This window comes from Peromyscus eremicus, chromosome 3, assembly GCF_949786415.1.
Source record: "Peromyscus eremicus chromosome 3, PerEre_H2_v1, whole genome shotgun sequence".
In the NCBI taxonomy this organism is placed as follows: Eukaryota; Metazoa; Chordata; class Mammalia; order Rodentia; family Cricetidae; genus Peromyscus; species Peromyscus eremicus.
This window is the reverse complement of record NC_081418.1, coordinates 129,382,426-129,409,042: the sequence shown is the minus strand read 5'-3', so window position 1 is coordinate 129,409,042 and position 26,617 is coordinate 129,382,426. Positions and strand designations below refer to the sequence as shown.

General features: G+C 51.6%; 1 protein-coding gene across 2 annotated transcripts in view; it reads left to right on the top strand.

Annotated features, from left to right (window-relative positions):
• The window catches only part of Ret (ret proto-oncogene), a 44,241-nt gene that overhangs the window by 1,723 nt on the left and 15,901 nt on the right, over positions 1-26,617 (top strand). For both annotated transcript variants that reach the window (XM_059258459.1, XM_059258460.1), the window contains exons 2-12: positions 12,151-12,414; positions 14,150-14,437; positions 16,011-16,252; positions 16,955-17,150; positions 17,782-17,981; positions 19,714-19,972; positions 20,316-20,441; positions 21,071-21,184; positions 22,037-22,156; positions 22,734-22,990; positions 25,444-25,591. In XM_059258459.1, coding sequence (XP_059114442.1) covers positions 12,151-12,414; positions 14,150-14,437; positions 16,011-16,252; positions 16,955-17,150; positions 17,782-17,981; positions 19,714-19,972; positions 20,316-20,441; positions 21,071-21,184; positions 22,037-22,156; positions 22,734-22,990; positions 25,444-25,591 — 2,214 coding nt within the window. The remainder of the gene's footprint in view (positions 1-12,150; positions 12,415-14,149; positions 14,438-16,010; positions 16,253-16,954; positions 17,151-17,781; positions 17,982-19,713; positions 19,973-20,315; positions 20,442-21,070; positions 21,185-22,036; positions 22,157-22,733; positions 22,991-25,443; positions 25,592-26,617) is intronic.

Genomic DNA, 26,617 nt, shown 5'->3' with positions numbered 1-26,617 from the left:
TATAGAATCCAGTGACAATGACCCCTGTCTTATACTCACCCCTTTCTGGATGGCCAAGAACCCATGATAGTGGTACAGAGGGAAGGAGCGGCCTCCTATCCAGGCAGAAATAATTGGGCTTTTTGGAAGCCCTATAGCCTCGACTCTGGAGCAGCGGTTGTGACACTCAATGATTGCTCCAGACTGCCACTAGCGAGCTCGGGTGCGGTTCCTCACTGTATACAGGGAGCAGCTTGGCCTCCTGTGCCCTCTAGTGGACACAGTGTTCTAGTTGCTGGGCCTGTCCCCCAGGGTTTGGACTGGGTTTGTAGAGGAAAGGGAGTCTTGCTCAGCTCACAGGCACCCTCATGTCAGGTTATCAAGACATGCTCCCACCATTCCCATGAACTCACGCTCAAGAGACCGGTGGGCACATACGTACTCCCACAGCATGGCCTGGCTCCCTTCCCACCGTCCTCCAAAGACACCCCACCCCCACGTACACAGTATCGAGCCCCCTCCCCCATCTTCTCTTTGCTGTTGGGCCCAGTGTCCTGCCTGGAACTAGAGAGATGGCAGCCTCCTTCTCTAAGTTGTTAGAATTTTCTGGATTTTTTTCACTTCTCAGTACAGCTACAACTTGACTGTATGGACAAGGATACTAGATCACAGCTTCTCAGGCTCCCATACATGTCCCAGGGCACCTTGCTCCCCACTCCCACTCCGCCCCAGCTACTTGGCAAGACTCTTGTCCCTCATCTTCCTGGCCAGGCATCTTGCTTAACACCTCTAGCTGTCATAACGAAAGGCTCTGGCACCATGTCATGGGAGGGTCCCCTTCTGGACAGCCTTCTGTAAGTGTGAGGGACCCATCTCTGTATACACCAGCAACCTTGTGAATAAGGGGCTGGGGGCTGGGGCACACAGAGTCACTCTGTTTCTTTTTTCCTCCCTTCCCTTACTGAGCACAAGGGATCCGGGGGATTTGTCCTGATTGTCCCGGATCCAGGCTCACCTGGTCCCTTCCTCCTCTCTTGTCTCCAGCTGCCTCAGTGTCTATTCTCTGGGCTGGGCCAGCCAGGGAGCTCCTGAGGGTGGGGCCTGAGATCACACAGCAAGCAGGGAAGTTACTGAGCCCATTCACTAAATTGCCTTTATTTTGTAGAATTGCTTTAGGAATGGGCTTAAGTAAATCACTGTTTCCTTGGGGGTGTGAAGAAAATGGGATGCATTCACCTAATGGGGTACTAATGGCCTTTTAGCTAGGGGAGGGAAAAACTAATTAAAAATTATGGTATCTGTTGAAATGGAGCCTGGGATAGGAAGGGAAGGGGAAGCTGGAAGCTGCTACCTCCCTCGGGATCATCTCTGCAGATTGGCAGAGGACTCTTGTTGGTCCTATTTCCTGCTAACACCAGCAACAACTACCCCCGTCATCCCATTAACAACCCTATGAGGTTTGCTTTTGCCCATTTTACAGGTGAACAAACTGAGGATCTCCCAATCTCTAGACTCTAGAGCCCATGGAAAGCTAAGGATTCCCCAGATCCTGGTCTCTAGTTTTTAGCAAGTCCTATCTCTGGGCCGATGGAGCTTGGTTCCAGGAGTGGAGATGGAGAGGGACCTGGGAGAAGGAAGCGTCCCTGCTTTTCACACCTTGGCAAGTCACTCAGGTTTGTCAGAAGGTGCTGTAGAGAAAGACTAGACCAGATCTAGTCTACGTGACTACCATATCATATCTACGTGACATGTCACGTACAGCAACCCCCACAGACATGAGGCCCGAGCCTCTCTGGGTGTGAGCAGAGTTCTGAATGAGATGCTTGTTGCTTTTAACTGGCTGGCTGACTGTGGGAGTCCCATAGGCTAGGAATGAACAGTAGGCCTGGCTCTGTCAGAGCTGTCCTGGAAAGGGAACCTCTGTACTCCAGGCATGGCTAGAAGGTGCATGTGTATGTAGCCAGAGGGCTGGTGGGGACAAGCCACTCAAGGACAGTGTCTGCTGAGGCACCTGGTGCCTTGACCTCGGAGCTGTGCTAGGGGAGGGATGCAACCATGTGCCGTCATCCAGGTGGAATCTACCTCCCTAGGGCACTGGGAAAGATTGACGGAGGAAAACACCCATCGCATGCCCAGGAAACAAGGGCAGAGTTGCCTAGGAGTCCAGCCCCCACTCACTCGGTAGTTCTTTCCTTCCAGATGAGTGGCCGGAATTGTACTGTGGAGGGGTGTGTTGTGGGGGAGGGCATTGCTTCTGGGGTAAGGGCTGGGGCCTGCCTGGCTGCTGATCTCTTACCTCAATCTTCTCCCGTCAATGCTATACTTTCTAACTTTACCTCCTTCCCCGTTATTTTTCTGTGTGAATGACTTGATGGTATTAATCGAAAAGAGCCTTGAGTGGTGTTTTGCAAGGAGGAACTAACAGCAAAAGATACACCTGGTAGTTTGGGAGAGGGAGAGAGAGAATGTGTATAGTTCAGCTAGAGGTGAACAGCGACCAGCAAGAGCAGGGAGGCATGGGCCACAGAGGAGGTGATGGCAGCGGGGGCCCTGTCTCTCTGGTCTGTGAAGACTGTCTCTCCTCTGTGATCTTAAGGGGCGTTTCACCCTAGGAAGTTGTGGGGTTGGTACAGCTGCCTCTGAGCTGCGCCCCCCCCCCCCTTTGTTCATAGCAGCAGCCAGGGCTTTGTGTCCTGGGATTTAGGACGTAGAGCCTTTCCACACAGAGGCTCCAGGACCCTAAAGGGCTCTTGTGGACTGTGCCTCTACTTCCTCCTCCTTTCTTTCCCCAGCTGTTTCCTCCCCCATCACCCATCTCCCTGTTCTCTACGGCCATGGAGAAACCCCGAGCAGGCCTCACAGCTGTGTGATTTATTGTAGGGGGCTTCAGGGACCATCCCCCTCAGCCTGAGACTGGACTCTGTCCTGAGTCGGTAGATCCCTGAGCCATCTACTGTGAAACCCTGACCTTCTCGGGGTGAGAGGAGGGAGAGGGGAAGAGTGCCGTTGTGTTGTGGCAGCTCCTTCTCAGGCACACCGGTGCCCCTAGAAGGCTGTCTGGTGAGACCCTGCGGGCTGCTTCTGAGGCACCACCTGGGCTCTGAGGAGAGAGCAGGTGGGGCCAGCCACAAGCAAACACTTCTGTTTGCTTTTGCCTCATAGGTAGCTCCGCTAAGCAGAGCAGGCCAGATGCTACTGCAGGTTAACTGTGCACCTGGACAGGTGTGCACCTGCCTGGTGAGCTGACAGCGTAGTCTCTTCTCGGCAGCAGGAGGTGCCAGTGGCCCTGAGGCCCAGATCTTAGCAGATGGGAGCCCCTTCTTCAAAACTCGGGAGCATCAGACGCCCCTCATGGTGGTCCCAGGCCTTCCCTCTGTGACCTGGGGTGCTGGTGTCTGAATTCTTCAGGGCTGCCTGAGGGGCAGTGTGACCCTGGAGCAGGAGACAAGGGATGCTGGTCAGTGTTTATTGAAATTGATTCCACTCCCTCAGACGATCCTTAACATTTTCACACTAGAATTCCAGGAAGGAAAAGGGGGGGGGGTAACTTTAACATCTTGAAATTTAGGAAACCTGAAATGCTCTGAGTGCCATGCTCTGAGTGGGTGAGAGTCGAGTTGTGGGGCACACGGTGGGTGAATTTCTTAGACATTTTTGCCAGTGTGACAGGAACAGATGGGGCCTGATTCTGGGTGACTTGGGGGCTTTGTCTTCTCCAGTCTTCCTTTGTGGCCCTCTACCCTTACCTGGGACACATACTGCTTTGGGGAAGTCAGGAATCCATTTCTGCTCACCAGCAATCCAAGCAGCAAATGGTTCTAGGAACCACCCTCCTCCCAGGCAAGATGAGCTTAATGTGCTTCGCACATACTTTGCCCCCATGAGTGCCCTGCCTGGCTGTGACTCAGCACAGGTGGTCAGCTGGAGGTCACCTTTGCAGAAGATTGATCCAGCAAGTCCACAGCTGCCGACCCCTGGAAAGTCTAGATTGAGGTTCCCTAGTCACTCCAGCCTGTATCTACAGTACTAGGTAACAGGCACCCCACCTAGTCTCTGTGGCTTAGCATAGGTGCCCTACCTGTGTGACAGCTAGCATGCCCTCTCCATCCAGGAATAGCCTCTTCCATGAGAGCCGCACCCCAGAGCCTGTGCACCTGGCCATATGCACAGAAAGATCCAGAGCGTTGTGGAGCCCCAGAGCGTTGTGGAGCCCCAGAGCGTTGTGGAGCCGAGCTTAGAAGGGCCTCGGGTCACCTTGCCTGTGTTGTGAAGGTCAGAATCACACCACAGAGCCCCGTCTCAGTGCAGGGTGGACTGGGGGGTTCAGAGAGGAGTGAGTGGGGCCCCAGGATGGGGTGTCACTGTACGAATTCTGGGGATGAGAGGGGTCTCCAGACTTGGGACCCTTTTTAGTTTGGTTTCTGTTGTGATAAACACCATGACTAAAAGCAATGTGGTAAGCAATTTTATCTTCCAGCTTACAGCCCATCCTGAAGGGAAGTCAAGGCAGGAACTAAAGCAGAGACCATGGAAGAATGCTGCTCACTGCCTTGCTTTCCTGTGGCTCTGCCTGCACACACACACACACACACACACACACACACACACACACACACCAGGACCATCTCTCTCTCCAGAGATAGCACTGCCTACAGTGAAATGGACCCTCTCACGTCAAGAAAATTCCCTCACACACTTGTCTACAGGCCAGTCCAATGGTGGCATTTTCTTAGTTGGGTTTTTCTCTTCCCAGATGACTCTAACTTGTGCCAAGTTGATAAGCCAACCAAACAAGCCCTTACCCGGTTCACTGGCCTCTCCAAGTGGGCCCTGCTGCCTATTTTCCTGGGGGGCACAGCAGGGGCCTATGCTGGGCCCAACCTCTGTGGGTGAGGGAGGAGACAGTTTATTGGAATTGTCTTTTAAAACAACCTTTTAAATGAAGTGAACGTAGCATAAGGGTAGCCATTTTTAAGAGACTAGGGCAATGGCATTTAGGCTGTCCCAGTTTCCAGTGTCCCCTCGTAGTCCCATCACACCCTCATTATCCCCGAAGGATACCATATATGCACTAAACAGTTGTCCCCATTTGTCAACTTCTATCTCTAGATTTGCTGTTCTGGGCATGTTGTGTAAATGGTACAATGTTTGGGGTAGTTTCTATTAGTGTTTAACCTTCACTGTAACACGCATTAGTCTGCCGTCCTTTTGTTTGGATACGGCCGCTTATGTATCCATCTATGTATCCTCTTACGTATCTCTTGATCCGGGGAGGTGTGTATTCTGTTGTGAACGTCCTCTGGACCCTCTGTTTAAGACTTGTTTTCCGTTTTCCCAGGAGTAAAATTGCTTAAGGCTCTGGTGTTTGGTCTTTGAGCAGCTGCTGAACTGCCCTTCCCCCGGAGGGAACATCATTTTCCGCAAAGCTTACACTTCACCCACATCCTCTCCGACACTTACTAGTTCCTGCTGTTGTGCGGACACTCTAGCCTTCCCATGGCTCATGGGTATTTCGTTGTGCTTTTGGTTTGAGTTTCCCTAAAGATGAGTGATCTAGTCCTAAGACTAGATGAGCCTCTGTTTACACACTCACTGGCTGGTTGTGCATATTATTGGATAAGCGTCTCTCCAGATCCTTTGGCCATTGTTTTTGTTAAATTTTTCGCTGACAGTTTTATACATGTATGTAGTGCATTCTGTTTACTAATCCAGCATCCTCTCTTGTCTCCCACCCATCCCTGTCATCACAACACTCCACAGGTCCCTTCCCATATTTTTGTTTTGTTTGTTTGTTGTGCACTGACTTTAACCAGGACCTTCTGTGATGCCCTGGGTTTAAAACTATCCATTGGAGTCTGTGGGCTTACCACAGGAACTTTCCCTCCCTAAGAATCTAATAGGCTGGGCGGCAGTGGCACACGCCTTTAATCCCAGCACTCAGGAGGCAGAGGCAGGCAGATCTCTGAGAGTTCAAGGCCAGCCTGGTCTACAGAGCGAGATCCAGGACAGGAACCAAATCTACACAGAGAAACCCTGTCTTGAAACCCCCCACCCCCCAAAAAAGAGAAGAAGAATCTTACCAGAAGTTAGTAATTCAACAGGGAAGTCTAAGGCCCCTTGTGCCTGCTCCGTGATTGACTGTTGACACGTAGGCATGTGCAGCTGCGTTGTGTTTACAATGGCAATGTCATGCCCTAAGAATAGTATTTTGGGGTCATTGTCCCTATCTTATAGCCCTTACATTCTTTCTGTTCACTCTTCCTCAATGTTCCCTGAGCCTTAGAGCTCATGGTATAAAAAATACTTTATCCAGGGTTGAACACTTGGGGCCATTTTTTATTTGCGTGCCTTTGACCTGTCATCTCTGCCAGGCATGTCTGAGAAGCCACTTCATCCAGTAGCATCGCAGTCAGTTAGGAGAATTCTCTTGACATTGATGCCCTTGGATGGACATTGAGTCTCCACTGCCCACTGAGTGTCTGTGTTTCTCAGGAGACCAGGACTCTTGCGCCACGTTGAGCACAACTGTTCCAGAAACAGTGGCTTTACAGCTCGTTCAGGAGAAGCAGATGCCCTGGAGCCTCCCTGCGGAAGGGGAGGATGCTGGAAACCAGAGACCTGCCCCACATCCAATAAGAGAACTGGCAGCCTGGGAAGCCAGGGCTGCCCTCTCGGTCTGCCTCTATCTAGACTAAAAATAACTGGGCAGATTGGTCTAAGTTGATTACGGTAATTGCTGCTGTGATGTCATGCTGCTGGCCAGAGCTGTGTTGCAGGGACGGTGGCCTGTGCGGAGGCAGTGGCCTCTCCTCTGCATTCCCGCTCAGGGTTTGCAACCACAAGCTATGGATACCAGTGATGGGCCTTCAGTAATGGCCTGCCCTGCCATACCAGGGACCCCAGGTTTCCAGTGTGTTTGGCCTTAGGTCCTTGCAAAACAAGAAACCTCTCCTGTGAGGTCTCTGGCTTTTATCCTCCACTCTCTTCCAGAGCACAAGCTTGGGGCTTCTTTATCTGCCACCCCCTTCCCAAGAAGAGGCCCACTGCTTCTGCTCCAGAGACCAAAGCGGCCTCCTGCTGCTGCACCTCAGTCAGGACACACTGACCTGCCCAACGTTCCAGCTTCCCCCTCACCCAGAGCAGATCCCTGCAGTTTGGGCACATGGGGCCACACGCAGGATTATCACATGTGGGTACATCTTCCTCAGGAGCTGTGCCTCTGTACACGTGGTAGATTGTAGGCCTGATACCCACACAGAAGCAGAAATCGCTCTGTGTTGACTGCAGCATCCACCCTCTGACACGTTCAGGGACCTTTTGGCCATTAAAGGCTAGGACTCCGCAATATTCAGTCAGTTCTCCTGTGTCTAGTGAGTTGGGCATATGAAAGCCTAACATTGGGTTCTATACCTGTGGGTGCTTCTTCCGTGGAAGAACCTCTGGTGGGATGGCACCCTTGAGAAAACTCCACCTGGTCTCACATTCCTGAGCCCCCACTTTGTTAGGGGGGCTCCTGCTGTGACTCTCATCTCACTGAAGTACTACAGGAGCCAGCTTATAAGCACCAAAGAAACTTCAAGGGGCATCAGCCTTTTTGAGGAGAACCTGGGAAGACATGGATGAATCTCCACACAGTGGCATTTTCAGCCTCTTTCTGCGGGCATATAAATGGATGGCCCCGGGCCTGGATCTCTGTGACCCGGTTTCTCAAAAGCACTATATGAACAGCTGTCACTGAACAAAGGAGCCTGGGCCAGAGTGGCTAAGTCCTAAATCACTCTGTGTGGCCTGGGGCCATCCTCTGTCTTGGTTTATTGCTCGGTGAGATGGGAATCCTAATATCATTAGGTGTTTTGATGTGCTTAAAACGGCACTGTGGAAATCTCACTGGTGAATATTGAAGGTAGCACAAAGCGTGTTGGGATGGAGTGTTGAAAAGGATCATGAGTTGTATGTGGGGTGGCCACGCAGCATGTGGACATGTTCTGAGTCATGCTGTTCTGCTGGGTATGTGGGGGACAGCTGCACAGCCCAGAGTCCCCAGGGCCAAAGCTGGTAGTGCCTTGGCCTGGTTGCACCAGCAGTAGTTAAGGCCACAAAGTACTAGGGAGAGCCCTGGAGCTAAAGGGGCCTGGTCTCCCACACACGGCCATCTCTAGACCACTTGGGTGGCCAGGCCTTGCCCTAGGAAAGAAATTAATTGTAAGCTAATTGGCAGTTTCCTTTGTATAGAAGCCGGAAGAAACTGCCAGCAAGACCCACGATTAAGTCAGTAGCAGCTGGGAAATCACATTTGGGTGGGAGCATCCTTCATCTCAGTGAGGCCACTGCAGCTGGTCTGGGTGGGTATGGAAATGCAGGTGGTAGCCGCAGTGCCTACTGGATAAAGCCTGGTGCTCACGTTCCTTGAAGGAAGAAGGCTGGGTCTGTGTATAGAGGACAGCTCTGGGGTCTGGCTATCCCAGTAACCAATTAATCCCTAACCTCAGCGGTGTAGTAGACCCCTGCCCCACCTGCAGCAGGGAACGCTGACAATGTGAAGCTTTGGAGGGCTGAGCCCTGGGGGAGCAGGACCAACATGATCGGGAGAGATGATATCCTATAGCACCAGCTCAGGGGATGGGACATGTGAGGACCATACCTGGGTGTGCAGGGAGAGCAGGGACTCCCAAGCCAGGAGCAGCCCCACCCCCATACCAGGTAGCTTCTGTCCAGCTGCTACCAGCCACCCTCCTCTGGAAGCCTAGTAAGACAAGTGTTGACAGGGATGCTGCACACTGAGGCCCTCCGCTCTGTACTGGTGGGGGTTGCAGATTTAAAGGGATGATGTGGGGGGAGCTTTGGGAGCTGTACTGGGTGTGGACTCTGCAGACAGGTCTGGAAGGGATGCTGATAGTTGTAGAGAAGATGGGAATGATGGTTATGATCGTGCAGGTGTTTATGGTGCTGATGGTGGGTAATGGAGATAGAGGTGTGGGGATGGAGATGATTGGAATGGCAGCAGGCAGCAGCCGCTGTTCTTAGAACTTCACGTCCATCAACTCAGTTTTGCTCCCAACAACCCAGTGAAGAGGAAGGGCTTAATCTCCTGGAGAGCAGGGAGGAAACTAATAAGACACAGAATGTATAGCCCTTGCCCAAGTCAGTGCCCCAAGTCTACCAGACATGGTGCACTTTGTCACCCCAGATTTAGTCCACGGTCTTGTCTGGAATCCACAAGCTGATTCATTCAACCTGTAACTTCTGACAGGGCTCCTGAGGTCATGATCTCTTAGCCCTGAGAAGCTGGACTTCCTGTTAGTACCTGCCACTTGGAGCGCTCTCTTTCTTGAACTTACATCTTCTTTAGTCCTCTCCCCCGTCCAGGTCAGGCCACCACTGTCCTGGCTGACACTGTCTCCTGTCCCATGCTTCCTAGCAGAGTCCCACCTCCCTGGCCTCTATCTGTGACTCCAGCCAAGTGATTCAGAAGCAGCAGCTTAGGTCTGGATAGTTATTTTCTTGTTGCTCTAAGTGCCTGACAAGAAACAACTCTTTAACTCCTGAGCCATGTCTCCAACCCCTTGGGTGGATTTTGCAAATGGCATTTGTCCTAGTTAGGGTTACTATTGCTGAGATGAAACACTGCTCAAAAACAAGTTGGGGAAGAAGGTTTATTTGGCTGGCCCTTCCACATCATAGTCCATCATCGAAGGAAGTCAGGACAGGAACTCAAACAGGACAGGAACCTGGTGAAGGCGGGTTATGATGAAAAGGCCATAGAGGGGTGCTGCTTACTGGTTTGCTCCCCATGACTTACTTTAGCCTGCTTTCTTATAGAACCCAGGACCACCAGCCCAGGGGTGGCACCATGCACAGTGGGCTTTGCCCTCCTCCATCAGTCACTAATTAAGAAAATGCTCTATAGGCTTGCCCTACAGCTGGATCTTTCAGAGGCATTTTCTCAATTGAGATTTCCTCCTCTCAGATGACTCTAGCTTGTTCCAATTGACATAAAACTAGCCAGCACAGTATCAGAATACCTTTCATTTAAAATTAAGGCTGAATGATGTGTGTGCTGTACATTGCACATTCTCTGTGCCCATCCATAGGTGCATCCGCCTTTGGCAGTTGTGATTAATGGTGCCATGAGATGGATGTCTAACTCTCTGGGATTTTAAGTTCTTTGGAATGATACTCAGATGGAATTGCTGGATCCTACGGGGAGGCTATGTTAAGTAGTTTGGGGGACCCTACTGTGTTTTCTATAGCACCCATGCCATTTCAAATTCTGACCATCAGCGTGCACAAGGCTTCTAAGGAGCTCTTGCTATTTGAAAACACTATCCTGAAAGTTATTGGACGTAAACAAAATCAGCAGAACATCCCGAGCTGTAGCCAAGGCCAACATCCACAGCCCTCTCTGATTAGTACTTCAGTGAATCTTGCTTCACCTTGTAAGTTTCCATAGCTGTGACCAAAACAGTACGCAGAAACAACTTAGGAGATAAACATGTTTGGGCCCAGGTTTTGTAAAACCAAAACAGGAGCTAGGTTGTTAGGGAGCTACGTTGTTATACATTGTTACTAAGTCCCTGTAATTTACTAGAGTGTTTTCCTAAGCCTGATGTATCCTGCAAACTGTTTTTAAACTCAACACTGGAGCTTGTAGCCCCTGATGTATGCCCACCCCGTTGCCTTGCTAAACTCCTAAACCTGTGATAGACGATTGCCCTTTTGCCTTACAAAAAAAAAAAAAAAAGTGTCTTCCAAAATACCTTGATGATTCCCCTTCTGCGTGATGTATTCTTGCCCTTACCTACCCCACAGGCAACCTTGAGGCCCGAGTCCCTCACTCTTCTGTCCAGGTGCTAAGAACTAATTATCTCGACAGCTGTTTTCTATCAACCCTAACCAGTCCCCATAAAAGGGACCTCAAAAGCTAGTGAGGGGCTACTCTCTGAAATCCCGACTTTGGGAGAGGCCGCCAGCTGGCCAGTCCTAAATACAGTTTGCTTTAGTCAGACAGTCATGGACTCGGTCCCCCCCACCCCTCAGGTCTAACAGTTGAAGTTCATCTTGGCTGGAAGGGCATGATGGAGCAGAGCAGTTCACATCCTGGTGAGCAGGAAGCAGAAACAGATTCCTGGCTCTCTCTTTCTCCTGTTAGGCCATCCAGGCCCTCAGCCGTTGGAACAGTGCAGCCCGATTTCAGGGCCGATCCCCTCCTTAGTTGATCCTTTCTGGAGATGTCCCCACAGAAACACCCAGAGTGTATGTGTGCTTCACTAAGCTCTGAGGTGCTGGTTAGTCCAATCAAGTGGACAAGATTAGCCATCATAGATTGAAAGGCATGCATGTTAACTGTGCAGGGTTAGGAACTAGATTATGCCCACATGACCTGTCTCCTCATCAGGACATAAGATATTCACATTCCCCCCAAATTCTCCATCTGCCACTCCCACGCTGTCAACCCTGTACCCACCTAACAGCCCTAATAATCACGTGAAACCTGTTGCGATCCCAGCCATGAGTGTTCATTCTGCCTGGCTGCCTCAGCCGGACAGGATTAACAAGGTCCATCCCTTTTCATTACTGCCCTAGGATTCTATGGCATGGATGTACCAGTTTGCCTTTCTGAATACCCACTGAAGGGCATCTGTGTTTCCAGCTCTTGGTTGCCTGAAGTCATTTTGCCGTGTAGTATTAGAGTGCTTGACGGATGGGTGGTTTAAGTTCTGCTGGATAAATGGAGTGGACTTGCTGGGTCATATTTAAGAGCATATTTCAATAAAGATCAATCGCTTTCCTATACAGTGCCCTCTTGGTTTCTGGTGACTGATGCCTGGCCAGCTTGTCTGGCAGTGTCTCGTGTCATTGAAATGTCCTCTGGCTCCAGATGGCTTGTTGAGAAGCTTATTGAACTCCTGGATCATGTGTGATCTGGGGCTCATCACGCTGGGGTAGCTGAGGACTATTTTGCAACTGGTTTGTACTTTCTCCCCGCTTTTCCTTTTTCTTTCTTTGCTTTAATGTGTAATTTTCAGTCATGTTTGCCTATGTTCGTGTTCTTTGGACTAGAGGTGAAAAATTCTTGCTAAGATTCGAATTTAAAAATTAATCTTTTTGGGGGGGGCATGAAGAAGCTGTTTCTCCTCCCCCCCCCCCACTCACACTCTGGTTCTCCTGCAGCCCCACTAGGCCTCTACTTCTCAAAGGATACTTACTGGGAGAGGCTGTATGTGGACCAGCCACCTGGCACACCCCTGCTCTATGTCCATGCTCTACGGGATGCCCCTGAAGAAGTCCCTAGCTTCCGCCTGGGCCAGCATCTCTCTAGCGCCTTCCGCACACGGCTGCATGAGAATGATTGGATCCGCATCCATGAGGACACTGGCCTTCTCTACCTCAACCAGAGCCTGGACCACAGTTCCTGGGAACAGCTCAGCATTCGCAGTAAGGGAATGGCCTGGCACCCCATCCCCACTCCACCTTGGCCTAGCCCTCAAGCGACCCTCACCTCAGCTGCCAGTCTGTGGCTAGGGATGGCTTCCCTAAGGCTGCTGTGGGCAAGGGTGCAAGGTGTGGGGTGAAGGCAGCTGCTTTGTGTCCAGTCTAATGAGGGACCCACATGACTTTGGGAGCACTATACTCCTGGGCCTCCTGAGGATATTGGGAGTTGGGAGAACCATTCGAAATGACTTGGCATTCTCTCCATGTGGAGCAGAAGCTGTTTCCAGTGGGATGCTAAGGGTGTTCAGGTTGTGAGAGAGATTCTAAGGAGCTGGAAAACTCCCAGGGGTTTAATTTAGTGGGTGACCTGGAACTTGCTGAAGAATACCAGGTCCCAGGAAGCATGCCTCCCCATCTGCAACAGGTTGGCGCTGGCAGAGGTGTCCAGGACGGAAGCAGAGCAGATGGAAACCCAGACAGAACAAAAAACTGAGGCTGGAGCTGCAGTCAGGGCTGTATAGGATGCTAGCCCTGGAGGGGAGAGTGGGGGATCTGAGTGGCTTGTGTGGCATGAGGTGGTGATAGTATGAACTGGATAGCTCACACCTCCCAGCACTTTCTCTGAGGCATGGCCTCCCTGATCTTTAAGCTCCAGTCCACAAGTAAGAGGCAGGGTAGAATACTATGAATACAGAGTGAGCTGCATCACCCAGGGTGTGTAGAATAACTGACCTATTTGACAAGCACAGCCAGTATTGTAAGATGGGAGGGCACCCGGGATGGGCAGTTCCCTGCCAGCACAATCTGTACAACTGCATCTCAACCTGTAGGTCGCAACCAGGATTGCGTAGAGATGTTTACAATTCATAACAGTAGCAACACTGCATTAAGTAGTAACGAAACAGTTTCATGGTTGGGGGTCGCTGCAACATGAGGAACTGTATTAAAGGGTCGCAGCATTAGGAAGGTTGAGAACCACTGGTTTAGGACAGTTCCTGGAGGAAGTGCTCTGAGGTCTGCCTTGGTTTTCATATACCCTAGTTTCCTCCTCCTGAGCCATAGTGATAGACTGGAGAAGGAGAACCTCTTGGTGGAGGCCATGGTGGAATGTGCTGTGAGCCTGCAATTCCCTGAGGACCTACGCCAATCATCCTTGACAACTACCTTGTCTAGTCAGGAATGAAGCACTCAGCAGTCTGGACAGTTTGTGGGATCATAACAATGCAATATAGGTTAAGAGCAAGCAAAGAGAACCCTGGAGCCACTAGCCAGGTGGAAGGTCGAGACACCGGGAAATGCGTGCCTCAGCCAAGGCCTAGACCTCACTAAACTGGGATGTGGTGCCTCAGAGGTAGAGCTTAACTGGAAATTCTTCCTCTAGGTGTTAATGAAGTATGTCCACGGGATGCATCTGTGGAAAAAGTACTCGATGTTAGTGGCCAGGTAGTGCAGCTGGCCAGTACACACTACAGAAGCCTACACTGAGGTCACTCACCTGAAGGACCCAGGAAACATTAGCCCCAGGGCTTGAGCGCATCTCTCAGGAGGTGCCATTTGAACAGAAACCTGAATGACAAGAGAGGCAGATAAGAGGGCTAGTGATGCTTCAGGCCTCAGCACCCGCAGCAGAGGCGGGGAGGTAGCAGCTGAGGCTTGTGGACCACATTGAACCCCAGCATCCCTGCCCCTACCCTCCATCCCTCACCTGACAAGGGGCTGTCTTCTTTTCTCCCTGCAGACGGTGGCTTCCCCTTGCTCACCATCTTCCTCCAGGTCTTCCTGGGGTCCTCAACCCAGCGGGAGGGCGAATGTCATTGGCCAGGCTGTGCCCGGGTGTACTTCTCCTTCATCAATGACTCCTTCCCAGCGTGTAGCTCCCTCAAACCTCAGGACCTCTGCGTCCGGGAGACGGGCCTGTCCTTCCGCATCAGGGAGAACAGGCCCCCCGGCACCTTCTACCAGTTACACCTATTGCCTGTGCAGTTCCTGTGCCCCAACATCAGTGTGACCTACAGGCTCCTGGAAGGTGAGTGCCAGCCTTGGGCTGTTCCTTTGTCCTGCCGCACAGCAGGCATGGTGCTGTACGCCCTTAGGGTGAGTCACCTGTCACTTTTGCCACTGTTGAATGTTCCAGCAATATCTCATGAGTGTCTGTCATGAGCCTAATACTGTTGAAGGAGGTTAGGCTACACCCGGAAACAGACAGGCTGGCATCTTGCCTGCCTGCAGGCTCTAGCCCGGGGCTAGAGCCCATGCTGTGCCCAGGAAATTGGATGGTTTCTGGAAGGAGTGAGGAGGAAAGAAAAGCAGAGAGGACCGGGAGTGATGAAGACTACTCTTAATTGTGTGATCAGGGCAGGGGCCGCTAAACAAGGTGGGTTGGTGCTGAATTGACAACTCAGGCACCAGAGGGTGCTAAAGTGGGATCTTTTGTGGCTGGAGTTCAGTTAGCCACGAGAGGAGCAGAGGCCAACAGGGACAGGTTAGTTGTATCAGGGAACATTTCAGGGTTTGTTTCCCTGGAGCATGGGGAGCTATGAAGTGGGGGCGGGGGGATGAGAAGTCCCACTTACATTTGAAAGGTTTAGTCTGACTCGTACATTGGGTATGGTTCAAGGTCAGGGTGGTGTATGGTGGAATATGGAGAGAAGAGGTACCAGGACAGACCCCTGAGTTGGAAGGATGGGCTGGCATGAGGCTGGAATTAGCATGATAATTGGGGAGCTTCCTGGCATGCTCTTACAGAGACCCAGGTGGGTTCTTCCTGACCTAGATATGGGGTGTTGAGCCCAGTACCAAGGATTCTGCTGGTGTCAGCAAGCGCAGGAGACCTTGCTGGAGGGCTGACCCTTTGGCCAAAATGGACTTGCACCCTTCGACATCCTATCCGCTGTAGAAGAAATGAAGGCCCCGAGAGACCAATCTCAGGACACACACCCAGGAGATACACAGCAGGAATGCAAACCTCACATCAGAAATATCTGTTTTAATGTCCATCACGCCCCAGATGCCCACTATTTGTTTTCAAGTCATGGAACTGTGATGTTGTCTCACATTGTCTAAAATGAGCAAATACCACATCTGTGATTTTAAAAATGGCTGACATTGTTCTTACATAACCAGCTTGTACCCGGAGCTGGCTCTCTGTCTATCCTCTGCCCTCCCGGACCCCGCCACAGAGGTAGGGGGGTCATCAGAAGACACCTGACCCTCCCCACTCCCGGTCATCAGAAGACACCTGACCCTGTGTCTACACTTGTTTGCCCATCTGCGTGAGTGAGGGCTCCAGCCACAAAAAAAGATAGTGAACACACCAGCCACAAAAAAAGATAGTGAACACACCAGCCACAAAAAAAGGTAGTGAACACACCTCTCAAGCAGCCTATATTCAGAGTAGTGAGTGCCATCCCCACAGAGATAGAGAGGGACAGACGGCCATTAGGGTGCCAGAGTTCCCGCTGCTGAGTTCTTCTCCGTTGTCATCCGCTCTGGGTAGAACCATAAGGAAGGCAGTTCACACCCCATCCCAGTTCACACCCCATCACAGTTCACACCCCATCCCCCGTGGTCATGCGGGATTTCCTTCTGCTTGGTGACAGAGGAGAGTCTGCCCTTCAGTTGCAACCCAGACACCTTGGAGGTGAGCACCCGCTGGGCCCTGGACCGGGAGCTTCAGGAGAAGTATGTGCTGGAGGCCGAGTGCAGAGTGGGCACCGGTGCCAACGAAGAGAAGGTGACTGTGTCCCTCCCGGTGACCGTGTACGATGAGGACGACTCAGCACCCACCTTCTCCGGAGGTGTGGACACTGCCAGTGCTGTGGTGGAGTTTAAGCGGAAGGAGGTTTGTCCACAGTTGCATTTGCTTGTCGGTCTGTCCTATGCCTCCGTTGGCAGTGTGAACCTTGATCTGTGTAGCTGTTCCATTGGCCATCCAGCCATGTGGCTTTCTACTTGTCCCCTTTGTCTTATCTGTTTGGCTGACTGCCAGCCAGATAGCCAGCAGTGAACTGGACTCTTAACTGTGAGGCCCCAGGGAGAGCATCAGAGAGAACATTCTGGCTTGTCTGACCTGGCAGGAAGGGGAGGCTGCTCCCTTGTAGCAGCTGGGCATCCTGTCACAAGAGCACCTCTGAGGCAGGCCGGAGCCGAGGGGTGATTCTGAGACCATGTCCTTGTGCTGCTGCCCTGACCAGCCTAGGTGGTGTACTACTGCCACCTGCTGGGCATCATGCGACTCTGCAGCTGCTCCTGGGCTCAGTAGCAAGGGGGAAAGTTGCTTCTTGGGGGAACCAGATGCAAGTTTCCTAGGGAGTGAGAGCAGGTTTGGGGATGGGAGGGAATGTCTGTTGGACAACCTTAGGGTAACTCCAGTGGTTCTGTGGCTTTGCTCACAACTCTTACTGAGGCCCTGGGGACAGATTCAGTTCTGACCATCTGCCCCTGGGACTAGTTCTGCTAAACATACTTAGTAAATTCTGGGCTATGCTAGGTCATGTGGTCTTCTGGCTGTACTTGCTCTGACTGGCACTCTCTGCTCCTTCAGGGCACTGTGGTGGCCACTCTGCATGTGTTTGATGCAGATGTGGTGCCAGCATCTGGGGAGCTGGTGAGACGGTACACAAGCACACTACTCTCAGGGGACTCCTGGGCCCAGCAGAACTTCCGGGTGGAGCACTCACCCAACGAGACCTTGGCCCAGGCCAACAACAACTCTGTGCGGGCAACCATGCACGATTACAGTAAGGAGCCAATGGTGTGATGTCTTTCCAGAACTTCAGGACACTGTACATATCCCATGAAAACCGCATACACTGTACACACATACACACCAAAACAACAGAGCACACACCTCCAAAGCCACACACAGTCTGTATGTAAACACAGCACATGTTCTGTGTACACAAATACCTACACAAACCCATTTATACATGCTACTTCTGCACACACCACCGTTAAATAAACATGTCACTCACACATTCCATATCCACATAACGCACTACACTCACAAAAATATACACTTACTCTATATACATATCAAAACACAGGACATAATATACCCTATATATAAACACACACCACACACATACTATGTGTACCTTCTATCTCTGAAACACATGCATACGTGCACATGGTATGTGTGTACACACACACACACACACACACACACACACACATACACCAGAGATCTATCTCAGTAGAATGTCCAGCTTATAAATGCAAGGCTGCCCACCAGGCCTATTACCTGGGCACATAAGTGAAAGTAGCATGCGTGTGCAGGGTTGTATGTAGAAGTGAGAGTGTATGTGTGATACAGGGCATGATCTTTGAAGCATAGTAACTGGGTTTGTCTCATTGTGTCCTCCCCTACAGAGCTGGTTCTCAACCGGAGCCTCCCCATCTCAGAGAGCCGAGTCCTGCAGCTGGTGGTCCTGGTCAATGACTCAGACTTCCAGGGGCCTGGGACAGGTGTCCTCTTCCTCCATTTCAATGTGTCTGTGCTGCCTGTCACCCTGAACCTACCCAGTGCCTACTCGTTCCCAGTGAATAGAGGAGCTCACCTTTATGCCCAGGTGAGCCCATGGCCCACCATGTGACTTGAGATTAGGGGGTCTTAAGACTGCAGGCAGGACTGTGGGTGGATGGCACCTCTTCCCTAGCCAGAGTTAGCATAGGTGGAGCCATGGAAGCCTCCAAGGTAGATCCTTGAGCCTGTTTGTACCTTTTCACCGGAGAGGGCTCCTAGCTCCTTCTTGGCTCCTGGAGCGCACCCCCTCCATTTTTACCATCTCACTTCTTGGTGTCTTTAAAACATATTTTCACTAATACAAAAGTATAACCCTACATAAGCCTACTTGGAAAGATGTTCCTGGTGTACTGACCAGTGGTAAAAGTGGTTTGAGGGACCACTGGCCTCTGGTAACGCCATCAATGCAAAAGCAAATTTTTATTGGGGAGAATTGGAGCATGCAGCAGGGTAGTAGTGCCCTGTGGAGAGAAGGCAAAGGTCACGTCTGCTTTTGTAAGTTTATGTGCTAGAGAAACTACAATGAGATGTTTGTATTTGTGTTTGGAAAATTAATAATTGACATGGGAAAGTAAAAGACCAGGACCGTGATTCAGTGGTATAGAGCTTTCCTAGCACATACAAGGTTCTATCCTGAGCACCCCTAAAATAAACAAAAACTAAAAGAGTGGAAAATAAGCCATGAATGTTCTTTAAGGAAGATGGGGAAGGAGGTGGGCTTGTCCCTGTCTGCCCACAGCCGCCAGTGACGAGCATTTATGTCCTAGCTTGGTTTTTCTCAAGCACACTCTGGGTTTCTTTGCAGTTTGGGTGTGTATGGCTTAGCCAACTGCAGCAGGTTGGTTTGTCTTAGGACCGTCTCCAGTTGTCCCCCAGGCTTCCCAATTCCTACAGTCAGCTCCAGACTTGCTCCTGTCACCGGCACACAAGGGACTCACCTGTAGATGCATCCTTTGGCCCGTTCTTCAGCGTGTTAACATCAGGTCAGGGGTGGGGATGACAAACCTTGGGGCCTGAGGAGGAGTTAGAGGCATCAGTTGGAGGGAGATGCACCTACGTTTAACAGACTCCGAAGCCCTAGGCATTGTCCTTGTGACTTACTGTCCCCATCGTTTTTTAAAACCCCACTGAGCCCAGGGACCTTGGATGGTTTTAAGGACCGTCTGAGAAGGTGGAAGTGAACATTTCTTCATAGGGGAAACTGAATCGACCAGGAGGCTGGTTTGTTACGGTGTAAGTGTGGCTTAGAGGGCACCTGCCCCTGCTCCTGGCCTTACGACGCGGGCCCTGTTGTAGGCCTGTTCTGCACCTGTAGATAGGGCCTCACATCCAGAACCAGTGCTGCATCTCCTAGCAACCATGGCTCACTGGAGTGGCTAAGAGGTGAAGGCTCAGGGGCTGGCCCCAGAGCCAGGCATCCTCAGAAAGGGGTCTCTTTCCAGAATCCCTAAAGAGGCCTCTTGACCTCAAGTGGGACAGGTGACAACATTACAGTCACGTGACTAGGGAGCAGTGCTCTACCAGTTAGGAGAACTAGACAAGGATCGTGACCCTCTCACCTGATTCCCAGTGGTGTGGGTGTCTGGTGAGTCGGTATCCATAAGCAGAAAGTTGGCCAGGTAGGTGGGCCTGTAGCTTCAGAGGATGTAGAATACTGCACATTGAAGAAGGTCGCTGTCCTGGCTAAGTTGGGGACCATCCTGGCACTCAGTCTACCCAAGAACCTCTCCAGCTACTAGCTAAGGGGTACTGGTGCCATCCCCCTTCTCTTCCCCCAGATTGGGAAAGTCTGTGTGGAAAACTGCCAGGAGTTCAGTGGCATCTCCGTCCAGTACAAGCTACATCCCTCCAGCACCAACTGCAGCGTTCTAGGCGTGGTCACCTCAACTGAGGACACCTCGGGGACCCTCTTTGTAAATGACACAGAGGCCCTGCAGCGACCTGAATGTGCCGAGCATCAGTACACGGTGGTAGCCACTGACAAGCAGACCCGCCAGCAGGCCCAGGCTTCACTGCTCATCACAGTGGAGGGGACGTGTGAGTGATCCATGGAGGGTGGGGCATTGGGGACGATCACAGAGAGCCGGTGTTTGTAGTTTCTCTGAAACTCCGGTGTAACCAGTCATCCTGTGTGTCCTTTGCTGAGCCTGGTCACCCTCACATCCTTCCCGCCCTTATCTACTCCCCAGACCGGAGGATAACAAGTACCTGCCTCTGCCTCTGGCACCCCAGCCCCGTCCATCTGACCCTCTATTTACCCCGGAACCCATGGAGCCTCACTACAGAGGCAGGGTGGAACGGCTACACTCCGTCCGTGGGTGAGGTCTCGAGACTGGGTCCACATCAGCCCCTGTGACCTTGGCTTGTCTGCCACTCCCAGATGTTGCTGAAGAAGAGGACTGCCCCAAATCCTGTGCAGGCAACAAGAGACGGCCTGACTGTGAGGAGTGTGGTGGCCTGGGCTCTCCCACGGGCAGATGTGAGTGGCGTCAGGGAGATGGCAAAGGTAGGCCTGAGAGCTGGGGGAGGGCGGGAGGGCCTGCACTGCCTGTCACTGGGAGTGAGGATGGCCGCTTGATAAGGGTTCCTGCAGGGTCGGCCAGTCCCTGCAATGAACTCCCCCAACCCTTGTCTTCTGAGCCTTGTCCCTCGTATGGAACCAGTGCCAACAGAGAAGGCAGGGTATGGGGTCACGAGGGCTTTGCCACCTTGAAACCAGGAGTTCCTCAGTTGGATTCACTCTGGGATTAGAAGGGTCTAGATCAAAGCTGGGGTATACAGGGGCAGAGTGGTTCTTCCAGAAGGTCCCAGCCAGGCGGTGTTACCTGCCTCCCGTGAGTGGGCCTAGCACTATAAGGCTCCCACTGGCAGTATAGCTTTGACAGGTCTTTGCCTTTAAGTGGCCTCCTTAAAGGAAGGCTGTCTGCAGTCCTGGAACTCCCCAGTATTTCAGTCCTTGGGAGACCCCTCTGTCCCATCATTCCTCAGCTGATACCTGACGTGTATGTAGTTCTCACTCTGGGGGTTTCTCTGTCCCCCTAGAGAGGGGCAGGGTTCGTCGGGGGACTATGACAGAGTTAGACAATGATAGGAATGCCCATGTGAGGTGACAGCCTGCTCTGTGTTCCATCACAGGAATCACCAGGAACTTCTCTACCTGCTCCCCCAGCATCAGGACCTGCCCCGATGGCCACTGTGATGCTGTGGAGAGCCGGGATATCGACAACATTTGCCCCCAGGACTGTCTCCGTAAGCCTACGCTAGGCCCATGGTGATGCATTTCATCAGTGTACAGGGAAGGACAGAGGGAAGAGAGCCAGCAGCGGAGAGCTTGGAAACTCCAGCCCCCACCCGCACACAGTCTGAAGCCACGTTTATCTGTGATGCGTCAAGCTAGACTGGGGTATAGCACCATGGCTGTGTACCAGCTTAGCTTATGTAAGGCCCTGGGCTCATCCTCAGCACCGAAGAACAGAAGTGTGTAATAGTAGGTTCGCTGGGCGGCAGTGGCGCACGCCTTTGATCCCAGCACTCAGGAGGCAGAGCCAGGCGGATCTCTGTGAGTTCTAGGCCAGCCTGGTCTACAGAGCGAGATCCAGGACAGGCACCAAAACTACACAGAGAAACCTTGTCTTGAAAAATACTCCCCCCACCTCCAAAAAAATAGTAGGTTCAACCAGGCAGGATGTGTCAAACCATTCCTCCTACCATCTCATTTGAATGATTGCCGCTGTGTTCCCCAAGACTGGGCCTCTGTAGCCTGACCTGTCTATCCTTGGCTGACTCATGAGCTGTGGTCCACGTTCTGCTAGCTCAGGGCCCTTCCCTTTGGTCTGTTTCCTACATCTTTACCATTACTGGAGGATAGCCATGGATGATGCCTTCTGGGACCTCAACAATGACCTCTAAACAGTCTTGGTTCCCCTACTTCCATAGCCAGTGTAGGGGGACACTGTGTTGAACCCCCTGCCCAGGTGAAGGAGTTTCTGAGCTTTCGCTGGGCCTGAGCTACTGACCGCAAGTTGAGAAAGCTATCACAACCTGGGGACCGTGAAGTGTCAGGCCACACCAGGAGACTGAATCGGCTGCGTATGTCCTCAGGTGGCAGCATTGTTGGAGGACACGAGCCAGGGGAGCGCCGGGGGATTAAAGCTGGCTATGGTACCTGCTACTGCTTACCTGACGAGAAGAAGTGCTTCTGTGAGCCGGAGGACAGCCAGGGTAAGGAGTGCCCCACACAGGACTCCCTGGACCTCTCCAAACCCCAAAGAGAGTTTTGAGCAAACGTTTATGAGGTCCACCAAGGGAAGAGACTGGGGGGAGGCCCTTAGACCCCAGGAGGCTCCCTCCTCCCCTCTGGGCCTCAGTTACCCTTTGGTGCAGCTATGAATAGAGCCCCTATATAGCATCTTCTAGGCACAAGTTCTCAATGAAGGATGACCAGAAAAGCAGTTCTTCACAGTGACTTGGTCAGCGTCCTGTACAGGGTCTTGCTTGGCTTCTGGCACTGTGACACTCCGCTGGTATTAGAGTCACTCTAGGACTCTCTGTTCAGAGCCTTTGATATTTCTTCCTGTCTTCCTACCATCTTGCAATGACCATCCAGATTCGTGACAGGAAGACGGTACAGCTGGTGTGGCTGACACACTGCCTCTGCTGTCTGACCCGGGCAATATGCTCTGGCCCCGTGTTTGCTGTGAGAGGGTGAACAGTGGTCTGGGATAGCCAGCACGGCTGTACCTCTACCACAGCGCAGTCTCCGCCAGGCTGCTGAAACCCGTCCCTGTGCCCGCCACAGGCCCGCTGTGTGACGAGCTGTGCCGCACAGTGATCACAGCTGCCGTCCTCTTCTCCTTCATCATCTCGGTCCTGCTGTCCACTTTCTGCATCCACCGCTACCACAAGCATGCGCACAAGCCGCCCATTGCTTCCGCGGAAATGACCTTCTGCCGGCCAGCCCAGGGCTTCCCAATCAGCTATTCCTCCTCGGGGACCCGCCGGCCCTCACTGGATTCCATGGAGAACCAGGTGTCTGTGGACTCTTTCAAGATCCCGGTAAGGGGCCCCAAGAGGTAGGTGGACAGTGTTGGATACATGGCCACATGTGTAGCTAGAGTTTTCCTGCCTGGCTCACAGTCAGGACAAATCTCTCTCACCTGCCAGTCCCACAGCCGCTCAGGCCCGACCCGACCAAGTAAACACAGAGACTTAACATTGCTTATAAACTGTATGGCCGTGGCAGGCTTCTTGCTAACTGTTTACAGCTTAAATTAATCCATTTCCATTAATCTATACCTTGCCACATGGCTCGTGGCTTACCGGCATCTTCACATGCTGTTTGTCATCATGGCGACTGGCAGTGTCTCTCTGACTCAGCCTTCCACTTCCCAGCTTTATTCTCCTCCTTGTCCCGCCTATACTTCCTACCTAGCCAATGGCCAATCAGTGTTTTATTTGTTGATCAATCAGAGCAACACATTTGCTATACAGAACATCCCACAGCACACATGAGCTTTCTTTACTGCCTGAGGCACCCACGAATGGTTGATGTGGCATTGCCTATGTCTCCTGCCACATAGGACTAACAGCAGGGGGATCCCTGCCCTCCTACAGTCACCTTCCAGTGGGAAGCTAGGCTGTGAAGGCAGGCTTGTCTAGGAAGGATATGACAGGTACTGATTTAGATGGGCCTGGCTGGGACCTGAGATGTGGGCCGTGAGGTCTCAGGGAGTGTGGGCTTGGTCCTACCTAGCAGGAGAGGTGTGAGCAGAAGCTCCAAGGGATGAGAGCAATGAGTCCTGTGCTCACATAGACAGACAGACAGACAGACAGACACACACACACACACACACACACACAGAGTCAAGTGTTTTATCTTTAAGTAGGAACAGTGGAAGAGGCCACTTTCTGTAGCATTTCAACAGGCCACTCTATTGAGAAGTGGCGAAGGGGGGGGGCGAGGCAGAGAGTGTGGGGATCGTAATGAAGTGCAGGTCCAGAGTTCCAGGGAAGCAGCAGTGTGCAGGGTGAATACCCAGACATGGATGGAGGAGGCAGTGAGAACACAGTGAGTGGGGCAAAACTTAACTCTCTGGGGCCGGTGACAAAGGGGAAAACGCACGCACGCACGCACAGACATCTTTAGGGTCTTTCAATCATCTCTTTCTCCTTCCTTTTCTTACCTCTATCCGGATGTATCCCTTTTATATATTCTTAATTTTTTTCCCTTACAGCTTATATACCCCAGTAAAATCTTCCAAGCAGTATAAAAATTACAATGTGGTTACATTTTTTAAGTGAATGATTACAGTGAATAAAAGTAAAAAAATAAAAAATAAAAAACAGCGTGTTTTCCATATCCTTTAAATTGTTTAAGGTTTTTTTTTTTTTTTACCTCAAAGCCTTTAACAAAAACATCTTAACCTAACCTTAAGTCGTTATTTACCCTAACCTAAAGTCATAGCTAAAGGTTTGTTTTAGCTATGATGCATCAAAACCTATGAAGACATCTCCCAACATTAAGATTGAAAGAATTTGAGCTATTCTAGCTTCTGGGACTCAGTTGTTTTTCTTAATCATTAAACCTAAGCCACGTCTATATGGCTCCTCAAGAGAAACTTAGTCTCAGCTGCATGATACTTCCCTGTTCTTATTTTCTATCCTCTTCAGCGCCTGCTTTACCAGGGGTGAGGGCAACACTGTATCCTACCTTTACCTGTATTTTCCACTAAAATAACCTCTATCATAATCCCTTACTATATTTATTAAAAACCCTTAATAATCAAAGTTCTATTTAACACTATTGTATAAAATCATTGCTTCAGTTAAGCAGTACAGCTTAAGAGGAAATTGTCTTCATAATAATCCACAGTTAAAATGCCCAGTAGAACAGGATATTTCCATGAGATAATCACACTACATTAAAGACAGTGGGGCAACACACACACACACACACACACACACACACACACACACCATACCAAATACCAGAGAAAAATGGCAGCCGCAAACACGTAAAGGCACAGCAGTGGGAAGAGACATTCAGGAGCCCAAGCCCTCGGGGGCTTGCCTATCACCTGAAGCGGGGATATAGCAAAGTGGGGTTCATGGGACAGGCCGTGGGAGGAGCAGCTGCCTCACATTTCAGGTGGGAGTTTCCGTAGGGGCTCAGTGGTGCCTTTCTTTATCAGGCAGCCACACAAGGAGGATGAGAACTTGAGACTAACTGGTCCTGGGGTGTTCAGTGGAGTAAGGGTAGGGCGAGTTAAGATACTGAATGCAGGCCCTTCCCCTGGAGACTCACTCATGGCCTCCCTGGCCTGGCCATGGTGTCCTCAGTAGATGGAGTTGTGAAGTGATGGGTGTGACTCAGGTGATGACCAGCTCTCTGACTCTTGTCCAGGCAGGGTTAGGGGTTAGTATTTAATGGCCTTGCCTTCTTGCTCAGCTTTGCCCAGCATGCTTGTCTCCCTTCTCTGCTAATGGTCCCTGTCTCTACCCCAATATAGGAGGATCCAAAGTGGGAATTTCCTCGGAAGAACTTGGTTCTTGGGAAAACCCTGGGAGAAGGAGAGTTTGGAAAGGTGGTCAAGGCGACAGCCTTCCGTCTAAAAGGCCGAGCAGGATACACCACAGTGGCCGTGAAAATGCTCAAAGGTACCTATCCAGGAGCTGCATCTGTGGGGTGGCTGTGGCCCTCCTTCCTGAGACCCCCTGCAGAGCCCCCGTTGCCGTTCTGTGGCAGCTGCAGTCTGATCACCCTATGGGTATGTAGTCAGTGTTCTGAAGAGGCAAGGTGCGGACCTTGCTCTCGTGGAGGATGCTGTGGTACTGCACCTGCACCATGTCAGGAAGAGGCCAGCACTGACAACATTTTAAGGCCCTTTGGGGTTACACTGAGAGTTGCCAGCACCCCAATCTGCCCCATTTATTCTTCTCATCCAAGAGGCCACTGGGGTCTCAGTGAAGAGACCCTCTCTGTAATAACCAACCCCCTCCCAGCAACCCTATGGGTCTTCTCTGTTCCTGTAACCAGTCACGCCCTGGGTCTGGCTCTCAGTGTGCACACGTACCTTTCTTAGACACGGGGTGTGACTCTGACCAGAGGCTGTGGCTGCATGGGTGGGTAGCCCTCACTGTGGTCAGGTCTCCAGCTTGTGGACTGAGGGCCCTGTGGCAGTCAGACTGTGTGGTGAAGAACTCATGTAGCTGGTTCGTAGCTGAGTTCCAGTGCTATGGTCAGGGACTACACACAGAGCACCCTGTGTGTTTCCCTGGACACTCACACCAGGTTCAACCCTCAGATTCCTGACCTCCTAGGCCTGGCTCGGGCTCCTGGCACCCTGTCTCCCAGCTGTGTCTGTCCTTCATCCCAGACCATTCTGAATGCCACAGGCACCTGTGTGTTACTGGCTAGCCAACCAGAAGAGTTCTTGGGTTACATGTCCGACACTGTTTACCTCCGTATTCAAGTGCCTAGTGAGAATTAGAACCAACCCTGGCTGCCCTCAGGTCCTGTGTTTCATACGGTTTTGGTGAAACCTGATCATCTTCACAGTGTGCCAGATACAGTTAGGCACTCGAAGGAAGTATGGCACTCTAGCTCGTTGGGAAAATGCAAGGCCTGACAGGTGTGGTGTGCCACACAATGCTAATGCTGCCCTCCCTCGGGTGCATTCGCGC